The sequence below is a fragment of the Paroedura picta genome, chromosome 3 (genome assembly GCF_049243985.1).
Source record: "Paroedura picta isolate Pp20150507F chromosome 3, Ppicta_v3.0, whole genome shotgun sequence".
Classification (NCBI taxonomy): domain Eukaryota; kingdom Metazoa; phylum Chordata; class Lepidosauria; order Squamata; family Gekkonidae; genus Paroedura; species Paroedura picta.
In genome coordinates this window covers 162,387,777-162,411,650 of record NC_135371.1, presented here as the reverse complement: position 1 = coordinate 162,411,650, position 23,874 = coordinate 162,387,777, and the positions used below count along the sequence as shown (strand labels likewise).

At 51.6% G+C, this 23,874-nt stretch overlaps 1 protein-coding gene across 1 annotated transcript in view; it reads left to right on the top strand.

The window, feature by feature from the left end:
* The first annotated feature begins 1,165 nt into the window (after positions 1–1,165).
* LOC143833377 (nuclear receptor subfamily 1 group D member 1-like) overlaps positions 1,166–23,874 on the top strand; it is a 43,540-nt gene continuing 20,831 nt past the window's right edge. The window contains exon 1 of the mRNA XM_077329118.1: positions 1,166–1,712. Coding sequence (XP_077185233.1) covers positions 1,697–1,712 — 16 coding nt within the window. The 5' untranslated portion in view covers positions 1,166–1,696. The remainder of the gene's footprint in view (positions 1,713–23,874) is intronic.

The window sequence follows — 23,874 nt, the reverse complement described above, 5'->3', positions numbered from 1 at the left end:
GCTGGCAGGGGCTCCTAGGAATTGTAGTCCATGGACATCTGGAGGACCACAGTTTGACTACCCCTGGTCTAATGCCATATAGCAGGGGTGGCAAACTAGCTCTCCAGATGTACATGGACTACAATTCCCATGAGCCCCTGCCCTATAGTCCACCCTCCAAAGCCGCCGTTTTGTCCAGGGAAACTGATCTTGGTCACCTGGAAATCACAGGAGATCTCTAGATCTCACCTGGAGGTTGACAAGCATATTCAGATGCTTGAAAAACAACTGATAGCTCTTAAAGATGGGGTCTCAGTTAATCACTCTCAGCATTCAATAAAGAAAGATATGTCTGCCTGTTAATTCCCAATTCTGTGACATCAACCCCAAACAAACAATAACCTTATGTGCTAAGTTTGTTATTCTTGTTTGGTCCCTGAATCTATCAAACTTCTTCATTATGTCCTGCTCAGGGGAGGGCGGTATAGAAATGTAATGATAGATAGATAGATAGATAGATAGATAGATAGATAGATAGATAGATAGATAGATAGATAGATAGATAGATAGATAGATAGATAGATAGATAGATAGATAGATGATTCCCATTTCATTGTATCTGAGGAAGTGCGCATAACAGCTGACGCCTCGAATATAACACGGTTGACGATCTTCAAGGTGCCCCGGGATTCGAACTGGTTCTGTCGCTTCAAACCAACACGGGGACCCATCTGAACCCGTCTTCGCAGGGTTGTTGTGTGGACAAAAGGGAGGAAAAGAGAACGACTTTAAGCCGCGTCGGGCGCCCGCTGGAGCGAAAAGCAGGCCAGAAATGAGAGCAAATAAAAATTAAACTAGACAGGAGTGACAAGAGTGCTTCTGAGCATTTGCAGAGCGCGGCAGCCCTGCCAGGAAGGCCGCCTCGGCTGCAAATCCTCCCTCCTTCTCCCTTTTCTGCACCGTCAAGGGCCCCGGAGCTACCTGCACCTCACCTGGGGCTGTGCCAGCCCGGGGTGGGACGAGTGGGGGGCTCCCTCTCCCTCCCGCGCCGCGCTGCAGTGGGTGGGCAGCCAAGCTCCGTCTCTGGCGCCGCCTCCCCTCCGTCCCTCCCTCCCTCCGTCGCTCGCTCCGCCTCCGTCCATGTGCGGCTCCGGCGCTGATGTCATCTCTCCGGCTGCCTGGAAATGTGTGTCAGTGGGGCATGCCTTTGATGCTGTCACATGCGGGCTACGCATGAGCCAGCCGCGGAGGCATGCCAGATCCCAACTCCCCCGCTCCCCCCTGGCTCGAAAACAGGAGCGGCCGAGCCGTGGAGTTGGAGGAGCAAAACAAGGAGGCTGCAGCCGCACCGCGCTCTCTCGGCTGATGCACACGCCGACAGCGCCCTGCCACCCGTCTCCCGCTAGCAGCGAGCCCGGCTCGGACGGCAGGCGAAGGCGCACGTGGGAGCCACAGCCGACAGCCCCCCTGCGACCGCGACCCATTTGCAAGCGCGGCGGCGAGGCAAGCGCGCGCGCCTCCGCGAGGGGGAAAGCGGGGGAAGCCGCAGAGGGGTTCCCTGCGCGGTCTCCGGCCGCCGCTCCTCGTCCTTTGGCCGCCTGCCGTGGGGAATCCGCACCCCGCGCAAGCCCTCCCCGTCCCCCAACCTCGGGGCCCGCGGCGCCCCGCTTTGCAGCCAGGTGAAGCTTGAGCACGGAAGAGGCCCGCCGGAAGGAACATGGACAACAATTCGGGTAAGCGAGCCCGGCCAGGCGCGTTGGTTTTGCAGAAGTCTTTTTTTTTTTTTTTTTAATTGCGAGATCGAAAAGGAGATCGAGTCCGGAGAGCCGTCCGCGGCGGAGGGGCGGAAGTTTGGGGGGCGAGGTGCGCTGGGAGGGGGCTCTAGGTTGCACTCCCCTAATCCACCCCACCCCAAAATCTGGGGAGGCTCCTCTCCTGGCACCCCCCCGCTTTGCGTCTTCCTCCGCCGCCGCGCATCCGAGATCAGGCACCCCTGGGTGCCTCGCCGGTTCTCCTCCGGATCCCGACCCGGCAGGCGTGCAGAAACCTGGGGCTTTCATTCATTTCGCCCAAAAAGGGTGGGTGGGAGAGGGGTGGGGGGACTCGAGCTTGGCGTTACTGCGGACGGACTGGGGGTTTCCCTGGAGGCGAATGCTTTGCCTGGCGCGCGTCTTTAGATGACCATGGGGGGAGAACGAGAGAGAAATATGCTTTTTCTGCCTGCTGGACGCATGCTTTTTTAGGGGAGTCGGCCAGCCTGCAGTCTTGTCTGCCTTCCGAGAAGGACCGGAGGACTGGCCCAGCCTCCGTAGGGCTCGCAAGGAGGCCGTTGCCAGGGGCTCTCCCAAATCTGGCATGATTTTTGCAAGGGGGCGGGCGAGCAGGGCATGCACTTCTCCGGGTTGTTATGGAGCTGCTGGGCCACGCAACTAGTTTCGGCAGGGCCACACGGGCCCACCTGGATGGCTCCGGCCAAGTAAACAAACAGCAGAAAAAAACCGGAGGGGTGGTTTTGGGAAACAGCTGCGTGCTTCCCCCCTCCCCCCCCAATCCTTGGCGTACCCAAGGCGGGGAAATTCTGCCACCCGTTCCCTTTTCTGCACTGTTCCGGGAGGGGTGGGGGAGCTTAGGTGGGGTAAGGGGGTCCCATGAGGTTTGCCTTTTGAAGAATGCTGCTGGTGGGGGGAGATGATAGCAAACTAGACCTCAGCCCCTGGTGGGGCGTGGCAGGGGAGGGTTGCCAGATCCAGGTTGGCAAATTCCTGGAGTTTTTGGGGGTGGAGCCTGGGAAGGCCAGGGACCTCAGTGGGGTGCAAGTCCACCCTCCGAAGTCCATCCCTTTTCTCCAGGGGGACTGATCTCTGCCATCTGGAGATGAGCTGGAATTCCAGCGGGTCCCCGTGTCCCACCTGGAGGCTGGCATCCCTCTAACAAACCCGTCGATTGAGGGCGAAATTGCTTTTGCAGGTTGGCACTGGAACAGTATTTGTGGAAGGGAGGAAGAGCTGCTTTCCAGGACAGCTAGGGAGCAGCACCAAACCAGAGAGACCTGGGGATGTCATTCCTTGTACTCAATTAGGCCATTGAGGTTTTCACCCATTTGGGATTTCCTGAAGGCACGAGTTCCCAGCCACCTTGGTACAATGACCCACAAGTCCCAATTTGCTGGGCCGTGGGGATCCAACCAGAGCTGGCCTGAGGTTTCCGGGGTGCCCTAGGCAAACCATGACCTTTGCACCCATCTAGTTCAGCATTCCATTTTTCGTAGAGGCCAACCAGGTGTTTTGCGGAACACCGACAAGGGTGCAGCTGATGCCGTGATGCACCTGGACCAAGTGGCATACACAGCTGTGGCGTATGGGAGTTTACCTTCCAGCTTTTGACCACCCTCTCCTTCTCCGTTACTCCCGCTCATAATCCCTCCCTGTTAAGATTCTCACTTGCTCCAGCGAAACCGTACTAGATCAAAATGTATATGCCAGGGGTAGTCAAACTGCGGCCCTCCAGATGTCCATGGACTACAATTCCCAGGAGCCCCTGCCAGCGAATGCTGGCAGGGGCTCCTGGGAATTGTAGTCCATGGACATCTGGAGGGCCGCAGTTTGACTACCCCTGGTATATGCAGTTAAGAAAAAATCCCGGCCCGTGTATAACATGGCAGATGCTGTTTCCAGGGTCAGAGCTTGGTGTCCAAGATGCACAAGAAAAAAATGGGAAAGGAAGGGCAGGGTCAACCATTAGGGAGGTCTGGCCTGCAAATCCACTTGCTGAGGTTGTGGGGACCACTTTGGAGTCCTGACCCACACATTGGGAAATACTGCCTTACGGGGAGATTCAAATGGGTGGCCGTGTTGATCTGAAGTAGCATAATAAAATCAGAGTCCAGTAGCACCGTTAAGACCAACAAAGATTTATTCCACGGGTGAGCTTTCGAGTGCAAGCACTTGCACTCGAAACCTCACACCTTGAATAATTCTTTGTTGGACTCTGATTTTATTAAGGGAAGAAGATGTCAAGGATACATGGGGGGGGGCTCCTACATTGAAATCCTCCTTTGCTTCTTCATCCTTAGACCTCTTTGTTTTGCTCTGCTGCCTCACAGAAGTGCAGTACCTGGAGAACAGTCTCATATAAGTTTCTAGTCCTCTGTGCTATGCGCATAGGTTTGACAGTGTGATGAAATCTCAGAAACCACAGCAGTGGCTGAAGTTCCAGGGCTTTGTCAGTGGGGCGTCGGTGTCTTCCCGCAGCCTTCTGGTTAGCAATAGCAAAACCAATTATGCAAAACCGGACAGGGTGCTAATTTGTTCCATTTGTCTAATTTATGTAACGCATGAAATGTTTGCGGTTGCTGTTATGCACGTTGTACGTTTTCTTAGTGGAGACATTGAGTTGCCTTATCTTGGTTGCATAGAGGACTATTATTTCTTAGACTATTAATTATGATAATAAGAATAATTGACTAATGCGGGTTATGCATGCAGATTGATGGCTCTTGCCGATGCAGATTACCCTGTGACCTTTCTGCTCTGGGTTTCTCCTCTCGGGGAACAAGCCTCTGGAATAAGAAAGGGAACTTATGTGTTTTCTTACTTATTTATCTTATTTCATTTATGCCCTGCCTATATGGGGACCCAGGGTGGCTTACAGATTTCTCCTCTCCTCTGCTTGATCCACACAACCACCTCCTTGGGAGGTAGGTTAGGCTGAAAATGCATGAATTATAGAATAGAATCATAGAGTTGGAAGGGACCTCATGGGTCATCTAGTCCAACCCCCTGCACTATGCAGGACACTCACATCCCTATCGCTCATCCACTGTAACCTGCCACCCCCTTGAACCTTCACGGAATCAGCCTCTCTGTCAGATGGCTCTCCAGCCTCTGTTTAAAAATTCCCAAAGATAGAGAACCCACCTCCTCCCGAGGAAGCCTGTTCCACTGAGAAACCACTCTGTCAGGAAATTCTTCTGGATGTTTAGACGGAATTTCTTTTGCATTAATTTCATCCCATTCATTCTGATCCGTCCCTCCGGGGCAAGAGAGAACAACTCGGCTCCATCTTCCATATGGCACCCTTTTAAATACTTGCAGATGGTTATCAGATCCCCTCTCAGTCGTCTCCTCTCTAGGCTAAACAGACCAAGCTCTCCCACCTTTTCCTCATACCTCTTGGTCTCCACCAACTCCTCACTATCTTTGTTGCCCTCCTCTGGACATGTCCAGTTAGTCTTCAACTGCAGTGCCCAAAGATCACCCACCGAACTTCCACAGCCAAGCAGGGATTCGAACCTGGTGCTTCTGAGGCTTTAACTATCTCACCACACTTGACATCTAAGAATTCCATGTCTCTTCTAGCTTGGTGGAGACACAGGACTGAAAAGCCTTGGGCAGTCCTATGTTCTTCTCCCCACCCCCCAAATAATCTTTAAGGAGATTTTGGAGTGCAGTGTAGAAGAAGCACTTCATACAGCCCCCCCCCCCCCCCCCGGACTCCTTGAAGGCCACAAGAGCTAATGGGTTACCGTAATGTGAGACTTCAACCAGAGAGATCTGAGTTCCGATCTGCCAAGAATCTGTCTGGCCTTTTATGAATCACACTTCCTCAGCCTAACCTCCCTCTTGTGAAGATCATCAAGTGAAATAATCTGCCATGAAATAGCCAGAGTGGCATAGTGGTTAGAAAGAATGTTGGACTGGGGTTTGGGAGTCCTAGGTTTGAATCCCCGCTCTACTTGCTCGGTGACCTCTCGCCCTGTCAATCAAACCTACTTCACAGGATAAGATGGAGGGAAAATGGTGTTAGGGGCAAACAATTTCCCCCTGGGGCAAAACAATGGGGGCATCAGACATCTGCGGTCTAGTGTACAGGGTACCGTTTGCCGTAAGTCAGATCCTGCTGTGTAAATTTGCAGTGTTTAATCTGTCCAGTTCTGGGTTTTGTGTGGATTTCTGGTTGGTTCTGCAACCCCAGTCCCAAGTCCCAAGGCATTGCTTATTTAATGTCCCACCCTTTCGACTGTATTGGCCCAGTCTGCCAAGATGTCATAGCCCCATTGTATACAGCACTGGTCAGACCACACCTGGAGTACTGTGTGCAGTTCTGGAGGCCTCACTTCAAGAAGGACGTAGATAAAATTGAAAGGGTACAGAGGAGAGCGACAAGGATGATCTGGGGCCAAGGGACCAAGCCCTATGAAGATAGGTTGAGGGACTTGGGAATGTTCAGCCTGGAGAAAAGGAGGTTGAGAGGGGACATGATAGCCGTCTTTAAGTATTTGAAAGGTTGTCACTTGGAGGAGGGCAGGATGCTGTTTCCATTGGCTGCAGAGGAGAGGACACGCAGTAATGGGTTTAAACTACAAGTTCAACGATATAGGCTAGATATCAGGAAAAAGTTTTTCACAGTCAGAGTAGTTCAGCAGTGGAATAGGCTGCCTAAGGAGGTGGTGAGCTCCCCCTCACTGGCAGTCTTCAAGCAAAGGTTGGATACACACTTTTCTTGGATGCTTTAGGATGCTTAGGGCTGATCCTGCGTTGAGCAGGGGCTTGGACTAGATGGCCTGTGTGGCCCCTTCCAACTCTATGATTCTGTGATTCTTTGAGTCCCAGCATCAAAAGGGGATTATAAATAAACTAGTAATCAAGCCCGCTGCAGCTAAATGCAGCGGGCGCTAGGCACTTACTGTGGGTGGGTGTGTTTCCTTGTCGTCGGTGGCTGGCTTGGTCGTCGTCGGCGGGCTGGTCGGCGGCTTGTTCGGCGGAGTTCTTGCGGCGGCGGCGGCCTGACGCGGCGAGAGGCGCTTTGCACCTCTCACCGCGCCAGGCCGCCAGGCAGGGAACCCCCGGCAGCCGCGCTTCGCGCGACTGCCGGGGACTCCCTCGGGCGGCGGCCTGACGCGGCGAGAGGTGCTTCGCGCCTCTCGCCGTGTCAGGCCGGGAGCAACTGCAAGCCGCGCTGTGCGCGGCTCGCAGTTGCTGGGGCTGGGAATCGGAGGGACCAATCGGCAGGCGCTTTGCGCCTGCCGATTGGTCCCTCCGATTGTCTGTCGTGAGGAAGGGTCCAATCTGGACCCTTCCTCATCACGGACAAAGCCCACCTCAAGGCCCCTTAACCATTTATTTAGTCCGTGGCGCCCGCGGCACCACGGGCGGTTTAAAGATAAAAATATCTAAATTAAAACCAAAGCCACCATGAAGCCACCATCAAAAGGGGATTATAAATAAATAAAAATATCTAAATTAAAACCAAAGCCACCATGAAGTTAACCTGAATAGTGGAACAAGCAAACATGATTGATTGTATCTTATATATATTTAAAAATAGCCTGTGTATCTCCGATCTCAAGGAACATTTTGGCAGTGGGGTAAGTGATAAAAGTATCACCCGCCCCAATGCCAAAAAGTTCCTTGAGACCGGAGACGCCCGGGACATTTTGCAATGGGACACTGGTGCCAAGAGGTGCTGACGTGTGGGAATTGGACAGCGGTGTGCAAGGTCGGGTGGTGCCATCCCACCAGGTGAGGTGCAAAACTTCACTTTGCTATGATGGCACCCCATTGTTTCTGAGACACGGACTTTCTTAAGAAAGGCAGTGCGGTGTTCGAAGGGGAGGTCTGTTCTGGCATCACACTGCCCCTCTTGAAGTCCTCCCAAGGAGGTTCTGTAATAATTAATAACTCCACGTTGACATCACTTTCCGATACTGGGCTGTACCATCTTGCAATAATGCATTAACACCCTGCTTGTGTTTACGGCTGGCGAGGGCAGGTAACATGAAGCGCCCACAGCAGTGTGCATGTAAGATGCAGCGATACCCGTGGGGACTTGGGGAGTCTCACTTAGCAGGATCCGTTGGGGAGCAGTGCCTTCTCTTTCTCGGGTAGGAGACAGGGTGCTTTCATCTTTGATGTGACGGATTTGCTGTGCTTTCTGGGTCCGTGGGAGCCCTTCGGTTCCCGGAGAACTAGGTTGAGTCTGCAGGCATATTTTGCCATGCAAATTGCTCTCTCCTCCCGAGCAGCCAGATTCCATCATAAAGTTGGCACCAACGTGGCATTAAAGGCTTGGCGGTTCTAGGACACACTGATTCGGGCCTAACTGGGGCACTGCTTACAAAGTCAGAGAGAGAGAGAGAGAGAGAGAGAGAATACATTTAAAGCTTCCCTTGTTCCCTGCAAGTCGTCTCTTTATTGGTTGACTGAGAGCCAGTAAAATTGGGTAGGGTCAGCAGGGGGGCATTAAAATTGCCTGGGGTGTGCGTGGCTGTGCCTCGCCTGTTGCACATCCCCGCTCAAAGGCATCCCAGGTAGCCTGTGAGACTTTGGCTGCCGCCTTCTGCCGACCCCATGGGCCGGCACCCATCTCTCTAATCCGTCTGATGGGAGTGACAGGCCAGCAAGGCCTCTCGCTCGGATGATCCCGGAGACGGCCGCGCATGACCTCGCCTCGCACGGGTGCTAACCTGACTGTGCATTCTCCTCCTTGCGCATCAGAGCCCTGAACGACTGCACGTGCCCTTATGGCTTCTTCCAGTCCGTCACACTTGGGGAAGATGGTTGGTGATTCAGACGCCGTGGAGGTGCCTGTGCCTGCACAGCAGCCAGGTTGGCTGCTTCGGAGTCTGGCAGGGCGGGACGGGAGTATCCTGCTTGCCAAGTCAATAGGACAAGAGGGTGATCTGGCTGTGACATCTGCCACCCCATCGATGGCCGATCTGTCTCTTACCTAGCTCACCCCTCCAGGTGCATCCCTCCCAAGGCTACATGCTCAGTGGAGGAGGGTGACCATTCCAGGTAGAAGAAGTGACCCGTTCTTTGGTTAAGGGTGTATGATAGGTGGGTTCTGCTTATATGGCTAAGATTCCCCTTCAAGACAGCAGGATCCAATCTCAACCGGTTTCCAAGACTTCAGGGCGTATCACCTGAATTCGGTTCCGCCCTGGATGACCTGGGGTATGACTGATTCACTGCTTGTTGGCACTGCGACTTAACCGAGCCACTGTGTTGCTCTGGAGAAAAGTGTTTCTTCTTAAATCTCCTCTTCCACATATTTCGCATTAAATGTATCCCTGCAGTTGGAGAGTAGAGCTTTTTCACAGCTGTTGTGGAACTTGCAGTTCCAGTAGAAAGCATTTTGTGAGAGCAGTCTGCACAGATAGGTCGCTAGGGAAGATTTATTTTAGATCACGCCCTGCTTTTCTCCCCAGCGGGGGACCCAGAGCAACTTCCAACTTTCTCTTCTCCTCCATTCCGTCTTCACAACAACCCTGCAAGATAGGTTAGCTTGAGAGCGCATACCTGACCTCAGGCTTCCCAGCAAATTTCCATGGTGGAGCAGGGATTTGAACCTGGGTCCCAGATCTTAGTTTGACTCTCTAAACCAGGGGTAGTCAAACTGCGGCCCTCCAGATGTCCATGGACTACAATTCCCAGGACCCCCCTGCCAGCGAATGACTACCCCTGCTCTAAACCCTATATTACACTGGCTCTCATTTGTTTGCCAAGGTGGAATGAGCTCATGCACAGACTTGGATCAGAGATGCTCACAGTGGCTTTCCCCACTCACATCAGGGAGTGCCCAGAGATGTAAACAGCTGTTTTTGGTTCAGTCTGGCACTTAGGTTGGATTACACCAGGAGATCATTTTGTCATTTTGTTGTTTTCCTTCTCTAATTACCAACTATGCCATCGTTCTTTCCCTCTCTGCGTCTCTACGGGGCATGCACAGAGGGTCAGACCTCACGAGCTCTCTACATATATGCGCTAGCCACAGGCTGTTGGAAAGAAAACAAAAATTGGCCATTAGGTAGAGTAAGGTGACCAGGTTGTCCCACTTTTGGAGGGACATCTGGGGGCACCTGGCAAATTGTACGTATGTTAAAATGAAAAAAATATATATTACAATACTATTTTTGCGTTCTATGCGTTCTTTGAAAATTGTTGTTGCTCCATATAAACCAAATTTTTAATCAGGAACCCCCCCGGTCAATGGTGTCCCGCTTTACCAATGTTAAAATCTGGCCACCTTAATGTAGAGGCCGTTGTGACCTACATCCCTGACCCATCTGAGGGTCCTCCTCACCTGTAGGCTTGGAGGCCTTGTCACAGCAGAGAAGGAAGAAAAGCAGCCAATTAGGTGCTGGAGAGGTTGTGTGGGAGTAGCTGCCACCTCCGCATTTTCTGTACTTGAGCTAGATGCTTGAAAGGCAGCATTCAGTGCCTGGGGTAAGAAGAGGCAACCCTGATGGTTTTTTAAAATAGCACAGGCTAGCCTACGACAGGAATTCAGAATGCAGCAGGTGATGTTTTTTGTCATTTCTTGCATTTGCATGTTGGGGAAAAGTCAACTTTTTGTTCCGGTGCGTTAGCCAATGTCGTTATTACAGAGCCAGTATGGCATAGCGGTTAGGCCAGCCTTTTTCAACCTTTTGACCGTGGACGGGCCCCTGAAATAATTTTCCAGACTTTGAGGAGCCCCAGAAGAAGAAGAAGAAGAAGAAGAAGAAGAGTTGGTTATATGCCGCTTTTCCCTACCTGAAGGAGGTTCAAAGCGGCTTACAGTCGCCTTCCCTTTCCTCTCCCCACAACAGACACCCAGTGAGGTGGGTGAGGCTGAGAGAGCCCTGATATCACTGCCCGGTCAGAACAGCTTTATCAGTGCTGTGGCGAGCCCAAGGTCACCCAGCTGGTTGCATGTGGGGGAGCGGGGAATCAAACCCAGCTTGCCAGATTAGAAGTCCGCACTCCTCACCACTATACCATACTGGCCACGCCCCCAGAAGTGACATCACTACCTGCATCCTTAGCCCTCCTTTTGCTCCACCCAGTCAGGAGACCCTTCCGGGGCCTTCAAGAAATCCCACGGCCTCACAAAACCTTGTTTGATAAAGCCTGGTGAGTAATAATATAGTGATATATATAATCTTCCAGCAAGAGGATCTCCTTACTTCAAGGATGGGCCAGGTTAGCTAGGTCTCGTAACGTCTTGGCAGCTAAGCAGGGGTCAGCTCTGGTCAGCATTTGGATGGGGGACCACCTGTGAAGTGCATGGTTGCCATGTAGAGCCAGTCAGTGGCAAAGCACCCTGGCTTGCCTCTTGCCCTGAAAACCCCATGAGGGGGTCAACAGAAGTTGGCTGGGGACAGCACTTGGCACCCATAAGCTCAGAGTTTATTACAGAGCTTAATGACCTGAGGTATGCGTGGGAGATTTCAGTTGTGCAACAAGATGTACCTGGCTACTGTCCCGCATTGTGATCTCTGGAGGATATCGAGTTTGGCAATTGAGCAGTGAAAGGTTGCTGCACTTAGGTGTAGGCCTGCTGAGAGCATACTTAATAAAGAGGCACATCCCATCATGCAAATACCTGGCGGCTCCCCAATGATTTGATTTCCCTCTCCCTAACCAGGTGGGCGACGCCTGCCAACCTAGCACAGCGTCCGTTCTTGAAAGCAATAAAAGTTTTCAGCGTTTTTTGAACAAAACAACAGGTTGGGAGGGATAACAGAGATGGGCTATTAGCCAGTTTGGGGGAGATTTCTCCTAAGGCGGACTCGGACATTGGCTGTGGAGATTGACTAGCTCGGAGCAGAGCAGGTTGCTTCCAGGAGATCCGCCCCCAAGCAACCCGCTGCAGGAGCCAAGCTAACCAAATTGGCAGGTTGAAAGAGTCCTTCGTTGAAGCCCATCAGCAGTCGGGTCCTAAGCTTTTCTGAGAAGGAAGGTAGAGTGTAGGTAATCAAAGCCATTCCCATAGAATCATAGAGTTGGAAGGGACCTCATGGGTCATCTAGTCCAACCCCCTGCACCATACAGGACACTCACGACCCTATTGCTTATTCACTGTAACCTGCCACCCACTTGAACCTTCACAGAATCAGCCTCCCTGTCAGATGGGTATCCAGCCTCTGTTTAGAAATTTCCAAAGATAGAGAACCCACCACCTCCCAAGGAAGCCTGTTCCACTGAGGAACCGCTCTAACTGTCAGGAACTTGTTTCGGATGTTTAGATGGAATTTCCTTTGCATTTATTTCATCCCATTGGATCTGGTCCGTCCCTCCGGGGAAAGAGAGAACCCCTCTGCCCCATCCTCTGCATGGCAGCCTTTTAAATACTTGAACATGGAGGAATAAGTCCTTGCTGTAGACTCTTGACCATAAGGCCTGTTGTTTCATTGGACTATTTCCTGCATGGTGTAGTGATTGAAAATGGTGGCTTCTAATCTGGCAGGCCAATTCCCTGTGCAGCCAGCTGGGTGGCCTTAAGCTCATCACAGCCCTGATAGTGCTGTTCTCACAGAGCAGTCCTGCCAGCTCTCTCAGCCTCTCCTACTTCACAGGGGAGAGGAAGGGAAGGAAATTCTGTGCTCCTTTGAGACACATGAGGCCTGCTGGGTGACCTTGGGCCTGTCAGGGCTCTCTCATCCTCATCTACCTCACAGGGTATCTGTTGTGGGGAGAGGAAGGGAAGGCGATAATAAGCCACTTTGAAACTCCTCCGGGCAGTGAAAAGCAGAGTTTAAAACCAACTCCTCTTCTCCCCCCTACTTTCCCCTCCGCTCTTGATTTTTTGTTATCGACTAAGTCATCTTTCTTTTGAGACTAATGAGGGGAAAGCTAGACAAAGTGATTAGATGGAGTTTTGGACAGAAATAGGACTGCCCACTAACCGTAGTAAGCCCCCTCCACTCACCAGAGGATAGACCCCATCAACCTTATCCAGCAAAATGTTGCATCGAGGGTTTTGCAGCATGCATAGAACTCCCCCCCCCATGCACCAGGGCTTCGCTGTTCACCTTGAAGGGATGCGCTTTTGCAAGTGACTCCCTAGAAAGGCATGGTGGGCTCCACTTGAATTTTACCATGGGGAGTCTGGTTTCAGCCTTTTTACTGGTGCTTGGATACCTGGCTTGTAGTCTGTGTCGTTTTGGGCATATTGCCAAAGGCCCGCTCTGTTTCTTTTGCATCCTAGTCCCCGGCACATCCAGGTGGTGACCGTCAGTGACCTCTGTCCATTGTGCTCGACTTGTGATGAAATTTGGCTTGTGTCCAGCTCGCTATGCCAGGGGTAGTCAAACTGCGGCCCTCCATATGTCCATGGACTACAATTCCCAGGAGCCCTTGCCAGCATTCGCTGGCGAATGCTGGCAAGGGCTCCTGGGAATTGTAGTCCATGGACATCTGGAGGGCCGCAGTTTGACTACCCCTGCTCTATGCCCATGGTAGCATGTTCTGCCTGAGACAGGCAGTGCAGGCCGATGGAACGCTGCAAAACAGCTTCCAGTGTCGGTGCAAGAAATGACCACCTGTGTAAACACACGAAGCTGCAATATACTGAGTCAAACCATCAGCCCGTAAAAGTTAGTATTCTCTACCCAGACTGGCAGCGGCTCTCCAGGGTCCCAGGCTGAGATTTTTCCCATCACCTACTGCCTGATCGTTTTAACTGGAGATACCAGGGATTAGAACCTGAGACCTTCTACATGCCAGGCAGGTGCCCAGCCACTGAGCCACCCGCTCTGCTTCTTGAAACAGCCCACGATTGATGAGTTTAGCTTCTTGCATGAATCGGAGCTGCATCTCCCAGTCTTTTTGGGTAGGGTGAACCACGAGTCCAAATATAGTTGGAATGGTGACCCACTTTTAAAACAATGGGCACACACAGTAACCTGCAATAGCCTGGGACCCGCCTTTACAGGCTCTGCAACCCACTTCTAGGGCAGGATCCCACAGGTTGGAAAAACTGGATTAGAGAGCATTTGCAAGACCGTTTATGCACTGGAGGTTTCATGCCAGGCTGCAGGCTGGAGTTCTAGTCATAGCAGGTTGCCCCACCACTTCCTGCACCCACATGGGGGAGCATTTGGCCTGGTGCACCTCATCTGCCCCTGATTTGTGCTCCTGCACGGGAGCTGGGTCAGAGAAGTTCCCAGTGCATAAACGGTCCAAACGAAGCAATTGATTGACTTTATTTTTGTAAACTTTAGTCTCTTCTTCTTTTGACAATTGGGTGGTGGAAGAGGTGCTGTGAGGGGTGAGGGTGATCCGGGGCGACAGTGGACTGGGGTCCTGCATTTTGGACAGAAGAGTGATCTGTTGGGAGGTGCAACTTTCTGTACCCTTGTGGAATTAGGATGTGTGTTTTGTGTGTGTGTTAAAGCAATCTCAACCATTGGTAATTTACTCCACCTGTGAATTCACAACAGGGAGCAAAAATTTCTTAGGTACAAGGAAAGAACTAGGGAACATGGTCCATCCCTTCTCATGGTCCACCCTCTACATCAGGGGTAGTTAACCTGTGGTCCTCCAGATGTCTATGGACTACAATTCCCATGAGCCCCTGCCAGCATTTGCTGGCAGGGGCTCATGGGAATTGTAGTCCATGGACACCTGGAGGACTACATCCCAAACTCTCATTCTCTAGGAAAGACCTCCATCTCGTCCTTTGTGGCTGGTTCCCCACCTCTGGAGTTCCTATATTCGATGCTTCTCCAAAGTACCGGAGCAAAATCTCTTGCGTCACATTTTACCTTCCGATTGCAAAAGTTGCAACAGGTACGGCGGCACTGAATACAACAGCTGTGCAACCACTTAGGCAAGGATTGGGTCCCACTACTCTCACCTCGGTGCCGCACCTGTTACAACAGAATGCTGGCAGAGGAATCTTCCAATCCAGATCCTCCGCAATCCGGAGGAAGAGCATTGAAGCAAAAGCCATGAGCTGTTTGTAGATTTAATACCATTAATGTTCTTGCCGGAGATCAAGGTACCTGGTGATCCGGCCAATTGGTTTAGCCTGTTACACATCCGGCGTATTTGCAGCTTGCTTGCCCCATTTCCCATCGCGGTGCTGTCTGCAGCGTTCGGAGGAGAGGCTCGAGATGTAAACAGCCGGTGGAAATGGGTCACGGTGCTGCAGCCGTTGGCACTCCCCGTCCCTTGTGTCTGCGTGGTGTCAGAATATGCCCCTCCGAATCCAGAGATATGCACCAGCAGGGAACCTACATGCTGTGCCTGCATTGGGGTGTGAACAGGCTCACCAGCCGTTCTGGTGCTTAACCAAGGCATTGAAGCTTCAGAGATGGGTTGGATGAAGGGGGCTAATTTCAACGTTCATGTCTGTTTTTCTGCAGCAGAGAGGGGGCAAAGCGGATGATCCAGTTGGCGCCTTGGTCTCTGCGTTTGCGTGCTCTGTCCATCATTGGCCATTTGGGGAGGGGGGGCAGGTCAACATGACCGTATATGATCGTATCACCTAATAAATCACCTGTCAGAACTGCCATCTTTCCGCAGGGCCTGTAAGACGGAGCTCTTCCACCAGGCGTATGGTTGAGGCCAGGGCAGAGCCCGGGTTCCATCCGAGATCCCTGATCCATCGGCCAGTTTTTTCTCTCCTCTCTCTCTTACAGAACTAATGTCTGACCTCTCCCTGAACAAGCGGGGAAAGTGGGGAGAGTTATAGAATAGAATGCCATATTTTTATTGTAATAATGGGGTATTTATGGGGTTTTATGTGATTTTACTGTGATTTTATATTTTATTGTGAACCGCCGTCAGAACTTTTGGCGAACGGCGGTATATCAAACTATAAATAAATAAATAAATAAATAAATAAATAAATAAATAAATATCTAACAATGTATTAAACAATGAATTAACTCTCACCCATTCGGAAAACCCTTCCAGGGCCATCAGGAAACCCCAGGGTTTCAAGAACCCCTGGTTGAGAAAGTCTGTATAAGATAAACCATTTTTCCCAAGGTTACAAGATTTTCGTCACCTTGTTACCTGGAATCAGCCTTTGCTCGCCATGGGTGAGCAATGATATATATGCGATATCTAGCTATATTTTACAAGCTGGCTTTAGTTCTTAATTTCTAGTTTATAGCCGGCTCTGTTTTTCACCTGCTCACGTGATATAGTGGCTGGGCTGTGAGGGGTTGCAGCAAAAAGAAAAACCCTTTCGGTTCTCAACTCAGTGCTGCGTTCCCTACTTCTTGCCCTTTCTCCTGCGGGGTGACATTGACCTACTTCACTGTCTGCAGGCGTCGTCGCGGGCGCTTTTGCAGGTGCCAGGGAGGCTGAGATCGAACTCAAAATGTAATGCAGCAGGCAGAATTTGCTGGCCTAAGAGTAAAAGCCCATTTTGGCAGGGTGTGGGCCTGCTCTGTCGTCAAGCTGCTCTGATTGTCGAGCAGCCAGGGAGATCCTGTTTACCTTTCTGGTTAGCCACCAGCTTTACGGCACCAGAAAAATAGCTTCTCCGGGATGGGGCGGGGGGAGAATATGAGGGAACCAGGTCGATCCTTTAAATAGTCTCGGACTGAACGATCCCTCTTGGAACAAAGCATACCCGATAATACGCAGCACAGAATACGCAGAAAGTTAAAAGTTCTTAATTCCTGATCGAGAGGCATCCTGAGTTCTGTGGAGCATGCCCTGGAGTTTACAGATGAGTGACTTATCCAAGACTGCTCATTCAAGTGGAGAGGCTGTTTCTGAGGTCAACCTATGTTGCCAAAAATATGTAGATATGAGTACGTTGTCGGCTGTTTCTTTCAGGCTAAGTGGTCTGAGGAGGTGATCATTAGAAGCAGGGAAGGATCTATCCTTAATCCTTTTTCCACCTGCTGATTTTCTGCTGCAGTTCTGCCCCCCCAGCACCTGCTTTTTTTTTTCTCCCCATGGGATACCTTCCATACACGTAAATTTGCTCCTGAGATCCCTGAAGGGAGCATCATAGTAGGAAAATGTTAAAACGATTCTGCCCCTTCGACACTGCAATCCACCACTTTCTGCTGCTTGGAGTAGTGGTTAGGAGCAGCGGCCTCTAATCTAGATCAGGGGTAGTCAACCTGTGGTCCTCCAGATGTCCATGGACTACAATTCCCATGAGCCCCTGCCAGCGGCTGGCAGGGGCTCATGGGAATTGTAGTCCATGGACATCTGGAGGACCACAGGTTGACTACCCCTGATCTAGAGCACCGGGTTTGATGCCCCAGTCTTCCTCCACATGCAGCCAGCTGGGTGCTCTTGGGCCAGTCGCAGTTCTCTCAGAGCTCCCTTGGCCCCACCTGCCTCAGAGCATCTGTTGTGGGGAGAGGAAGGGAAAGTGATGAAAAGCCACTTTGAGACACACGAGGCCTGCTGCCTGCCATCAGGCCAGCCAGTTCTCTCAGAGCTCTCTCAGCCTCACCTATCTCACAGGCTGTCTTTTTGTGGGGAGAGGAGGGGAAAGGCGATTGTAAGCCGCTTTGAGACCCCCTCGGGGAGTAAATATCAGGGTACACGAACCCAACTCGTCTTCGTCGTGCTCCCAAAGTCCGGTTGTGAGAAGAAAGGTTTTCTCACAGAGATTTGTGAGTAACGGTGTGGTTTCCCCCCCTCAGCAACGCACTCCCAGACTGTCGAGAGTCTGTAATGTTTAGTTTGGCACCTTGACCATAATCGTCTCGGTTTCAGATCATACCCCCCTCTCCCCCGAGCAACGGAGGGCAGGTTCACGTGGCCCCTTTTTTGAAGGAACGGCTGGAAACCAGGTTAACGGAAACCGAGGAAAAGCCAACCCAGTTTGCAAAGCGCGTGTGGTGAGCCGCCAGCCTGGACAAGCCGCCACAAACCGAGTCTGACAGGAACGCCTGCGAGGAGCAGGTGTGAAAGTTCCACCGGGTGTCTCAGACGATGGGGTTCGCCAGACACGAATTTAAACCAGGTTACATCGTCCCCCTTTGCAACTGCGCGGCTGTGGGGAACCCACGTCTGAAATCCCCCAAGCCTTGACAGGCTTTGTGCACTTCGTTTAAGGGCAATCCCTCCTCATTTTTTGCACTTTTGATGCTGCCTCTGGAGCTTAAAAAAAGAGGCAACAGAGATATATATGGAAGCCTAGAGGAGCATTCCACTTGTGAGTTATTTGGCCCGGTTTTCACCCTGCCTTTCCTTCAGCTGCCAGGGAAGCAAAGAAATAGCTCGGAGAGGGCATGTGGTGTCTTGCTTTTCTTGCCTATTCTGGGAGCGCTGCTGCTACAGAGGCAGCAGCGGCTCCTGCCTGCACTTCCAGCAAAGCCCACAGATGCACTCTGATTTGTTTAACCTACTTAAAGCCAAAAACACAGAGCCTCTTCCCTCTCCTGCCCCTCCCGCCCCTGTTCCACCGATGAAGGAACATGCGGGCAAATTAAAGCCCGCACGAGTAGCTAGTGTCTCCCGGCAGGCTGCAGCAAAAGGCCCCGGCTAGGCTTGTTTTGGAGGAATCTGATTTGTTTACACATCGACATTTTATTTTGCAGGGAAGGACCAACTATCTTCTCCCTGTTAAGCAAGCCTCTCTCCTGCTGGGGTCCAGCCCCGATGGGGAGAGGGGACAGAGAAATGGGGCGGATTAGGATTTGCCTGCCATTTTAGGACCGATCGTTCTCTGGGCTTGCTTGAGTCCTGGTCCAAAAGATGGCAAACTGGGCCGGCCAGGACACTGTTTTCCACCCTGAGGTATAATCTTATGCACCGACTGGGTTTCTCTGCTGAGGAGAAAGTTAGGGTTGTCAGGCTCCAGATGGGGCCTAGAGTTATGGAATGACAGCTGATCTACAGATGACAGAGATCTGTTCCCCCGGAGAGAATGGCAGGTTTGGAGGGTGGGCTTCGGCTGCCCATCCCTGCTGTCCTTTCAGTCCGTAAATCTTTACATATTTCTTAACCCAGAGTTAGCACCGTAAGAGAAATCCCTCGCTACTGGCCCTAGTTACATAGAAGGTCGGTTTTGTTTTCATTTTGTTTGTCACGGGACTGTCATGACTTCACCAAGTGGTTTGCAAAATGGTTTCTTTCCGATTACCTATGCCTCCTCAAGAGGGGTCAAGGGTGCTTGGTTTTTGGCAAATACCGCTCAACCAGTGTGACACGGGATGGCTTGGCTCAGTTGATAGAAATCGCATCTTAGGGAAATAATAGTGAAGTGGGATTGGCAGGGTTTTGTTCACAACCAAGAGGTATCAGGGTAGTAGTATCAGAATAAAAACATTTCAGGGGTCCCTTCCAGGTCTTCTCATCGTGCGCCTACACCACACATTTCTAGAGTTACCAGTTCCCGAAAACCAGTTATCTTGTTTTTAGGCCAGGGTTCTGAGGTGATTTGGAAATTAAGAACTTAAAAAGGTCAACACAAGGGGGAATGAACTTAAGCCTATACAAGAGTGGAACACAGTTTACAAAACTATAAGGCCAGTATTTATTAATCCAGTTAAAACCCAAGCTTTCAGCATAACCTCGATAAAATTAATACATCCATACAAACTAATGCCTCCACTGACGAGACACTTTTTGGCGTTACCACCTTTATCAGTGGTCAGGCATCAAATAAAACCGGCATATTTAAAACATACAATAGATACAATAATTGTTAAAGCCAGTTGGCTCCTTATATATATATATTCAGGACACTGTGCACCTGTAGTCAATTCTGTGAACCAGGTGACCAGATAGAACTACTTGAGGCCTCTAACATATTTGAGGCCTCTAACATTTCAGAAACAGGCCCTGGTCAAGGCAAGCACTTTTGACATAAGTATGCGGCAGGGTGATTTGGAAATTCAACAGTCATTTGGGATGGCAACATGGTGAGCACTCCCCCAGGCAAATACCTACCTGCTGTTCCTAGAAAATGGAGCTTGGATGGATTTCAAAGGCCTTACCATTTGTCCTTAACAACAACAACAAAAGGTGCAGAACCCTCAGGGGATCCTAGTTTGAGAATTGCTGATGTAGTAAATATGTTTGGGAAACACTCTTGAGGTGTTAAGCGTCTTCTGTGGTTTTATTAAGAAATGTGGAACACAGTGGACAGGAAGCGGAACTATATTTTTGAGGGGCTTAGCAGGGTCGGTCCTGGGCCAATTCTGCACACATAGGATAATGCACTTTCAATGTGCTTTGGCAGCTGGATTTTCCTGTGCGGAACAGGTTAATATTTGGATGGGAGGCTATCATGGAATGACTGGAGACAGGCATTGGCAAACCACCTTTGACGATCTTTTGCCTTAAAAGCCATATTATAGCAACTTGACTGACAAAGTATCTTGATGTCCGTGGCTTGACTGCTATAAATTGGCTGTGACTTGACCGAAAAAAGAAGAAGAAAGTGACCAGAAGATTAGGATAGACCCATGCTGGCAGGGGCTCATGGTAATTGTAGTCCATGGACATCTGGAGAGCCCCAATTTGGCCACCCCAAATTTAAACCTTCTGCAAGATTATATCGTACACGTGGATTAATTCCTGTCTGCCTTCACCCAAAGATGTGAAAGCGCTTTCTTAATAAAATAACATCAAAGCTGAGAGCTTCCTACTTCTAGGAGTCGAAAGTTAGGTCTACTTGGAGTGTCTCAGCATGTCTTGGAACAACCCTGAGGGCAAAACAAAGAAACCCCATTTCACAGATGGCAGTACTGAGGCTCCGAAATAGCAACTCAGGTTGAAGCTCATGGCTGTCTTGAAACCCAAAGTCCAACCCTCCAGCCCCCCAAATCTGTTTGGGTAATGCAGAATTGTTCTGTAAAGCTAAAACATAAGGAGTAGAATTGATTCCCCTCCCTACACACCTTGCCCCCAAAGTCAACCAGCTAGACTAAATCAGTTCACAATGTTTGGTGCATGAAAATCTAGGCCCACATCTGAACCTCAAGTTATAGGGTTACTAACCTCCAAGGGATAGTTGGGGATCTCCTGGGATTACTACTGATTTCCAGGTGACAGAGATCAGTTTACCTGGAGAAAATGGCTGTTTTAGAAGGTGAACTCTAGGGAACATGGTCCATCCCTTTTCATGGTCCATCCTCTACATCAGGGGTAGTTAACCTGTGGTCCTCCAGATGTCCATGGACTACAATTCCCATGAGCCCCTGCCAGCATATGCTCTATAGCATTTTATCCCATTCCAGTCCTTACCCTCCACAATCCCTTCCTCCTCAGTCTCCACCCCCAAATCCTCTAGGTATTTCCCAACCTAGAGCTGGCAACCTTAAATTATCACCTACTTTAGTGTCCACTAGGGATGTTCGGAGTTCCACATTTTGAGAGCTAAATGTGGAACTGAGAATTTTCCCATTAGCGATGGGCTAGCCAGACCGCCTTTCCCCAGCAAGAGAAACGGGAGCCTTTTTTTCTTTCCTGCAAACTTTAGTTAGATCTAGCCAGCTGGAGGGAATCTGTGCCAAGGTCGGCTTCAAAGCGGTCCGATAAGGAAGCCCAAAATAGGGTCACGGCTGGCTGCCATCTGCGGAGGGAGGGAGGAGGAAAATCAGGTTTCGCTGCTTTAAAAAGAAAGGAGGGAGGGGGGATAAGGACACAGCAGTCTTCTGGCCTAGATTCCAAAATACACAGGGCTCCCCCAGCTGCCAAGTGCTTCGGAGATAGCACAGTGCCTGGTAAACATGTGCCAGAGTTGCTGAATTGGCCTTTATTGGGTGAATCGAGGTCACAGGTAGAAACGACTGCAGCGGCTGTCTCCAGCACAATAGGGTGGGAAAGGCGCGGCGGATTGATTTCTGCCCTGCCAGGCATCCCGCGCACTGCAGCAATCCCTTTTCCTGCTACGACATGTCAAGTGGCACAGGGCTGAGACCCATGCTCCCTCCGCTTAAGGATTGCCCGCGCGGCTGCTGCGATGGCTTCTCCAGCTTGCACACGCACTCACGCCCTACCGCTGCAGAGGAGCCAACTGCAGCGTCAGCAGTGCCGAAGCTGCGACTGAGCTGATGGATGAAGTGGCATGCCATGCAGTCGCTATTAATGCCACCCTGGATGGGGTCGGTGGGGGGATATGCAGCGTGGAGAGGGGAGCATGCTGCTGCAGTCGATTGTGTGCTTACTCAGCGACAAACACTGGCCTTAAAAACAAAGGTTTGATTTTCAAACCTTGCACGACGCTGGCAGGGAAGGGAGGGGACGCCTCCCCACAAACTGGCCATTGTTAAGGCCTCAGGCCCCTGATCTTGATGTCTGTTCTCACCAGATCTTGGAAACTAAGCAGGGACAATTCTAGTTAGTACTTTGGAGGCAAAGGGAGACCTCCAAAAAATACCAGGGTTGTAATTCAGAGGCAGGCAAGGGGAAACCCACCTGTGAACATCTCTCACCTTGAAAACACCTATGGAGTCGTCATAAGTCGGATGGGACTTAATAGCAATTCCCACCACCAAAACCCCAGGAGGTCTGTTCCTATCTCTCTACTACTTAACAGCAGCATGGTAGGTTAGTGAAAAGCTGATGCAAGCTTCACCTGAGCTTGGTGACCAGGTGGGCCTCCTGGCCCTCACCTGACACTGTCCCCTACTGATTCCACATTTAATATCACGGCTTTCTGACCGTGCGAGGAACGCCTCTGATGAGTAACCACCAGAAACTTCCTCCTACTTGTTAGGTGAGGCAGAATAGCTAGAGGGTTTGACTTTTTCACAAGCAAGATAGCGATGGAAAGTTGACTTATGGTGACTCTGTAGGGCGAGGGCGGGGGCGGGGGGTGGGGTGGGGCTGCAGCTTTCCGGATGTCCATGGGCTACAGTTCCCATGAGCTGCATGTGCTGGCCAGGGCTGATGGGAATTGTACTCCATGGACACCTGGAGAGCCACAGTTTGGCCACCCTTGCTGTAGGGCCTCCAGATGTCCATGGACTACAATTCCCACAAGCCCATGGGAATTGTAGTCCATGGACATCTGGAGGACCACAGGTTGACTACCCCTGCTGTAAGGTTTTCAATGCAAGAAATGGTCAGAGGTGGTTCCCCATTGGCTGCCTCCATGTCCCAATTCCTTGGAGGTCTCCCTTCCACATACTAGCCAGGGCCGACTCTGCTTAGCTTCTGAGATCTGGCTTTCCCAATGCTCTGAGACAGGGGTAGTCAAACTGCGGCCCTCCAGATGTCCATGGACAACAATTCCCAGGAGCCCTTGCCAGCATTCGCGAATGCTGAAAAGGGCTCCTGGGAATTGTAGTCCATGGACATCTAGAGGGCCGCAGTTTGACTACCCCTGCTCTGAGAGATCTTCCGAGGAGGGCACTCTGCACATGGCCAGAGGCGCCGCGCCCAGACTAAGGAAGGCGGCCTGAGCGGCGAGCAGCGCCTCCGTGCGCCCGGGAGCTGTGCCTGCCTGGCTGGCGGCTGCTGTGCCGCGCAAGGCGGGCCATGTGAGCGGCGAGTCAGGTGTCTGCCGGGCGCCGCTTGGCGGGGCTCCAGCACGTTGCTTGTTCTTGGACGCCGGCTCCGCGGCAGCCGCCAGAGGCGGACACGTGAGGCGCTGACCCGATTGGAGGCTCCGCTCCGCAGGGGAGGCGAGGCGAGGCGAGGCCGCGCTGGGAACCCGCGCTCGGCCCGCCTCCGCCTCCGCCTCCGCCAGTGCGCGCGATTGGCAGGCGCTAAGAATAGCCGCGCTTGGCACAGATTTGCCCGCGCACGACCCCCGCCCGCCTGCCTGCCTGCCTGCCTGCCCCACGGAGAAGGGGCGGAAGGGGACGGCGGGACGCCCGTTTGCTCGCAGGAAGGGGATGCCGGGCGGATTGAGGGGGGGCTGAGAGGAACCTGGCAGGGATGCTGTTGCAGGCTGGTTGGGCATCCGTTCTTAAGAGAAAAGTCTATTGGTTTTAGCCTTTGGTTGTGTGTGTGTGTGCCAGGTGGAAGTCGATTTGTGGAAACCCTGTAAGGCAGCCTATCTTATCCTTTTTTACCCTTGAGCAGGGGTAGTCAAACCGGCCCTCCAGATGTCCACGGACTACAATTCCCAGAAGCCCCTGCCAGCGAATGCTGGCAGGGGCTTCTGGGAATTGTAGTCCATGGACATCTGGAGGGCCGCAGTTTGACTACCCCTGCCCTTGAGAACCCCCGAAGCATTCCTCAGACCCCA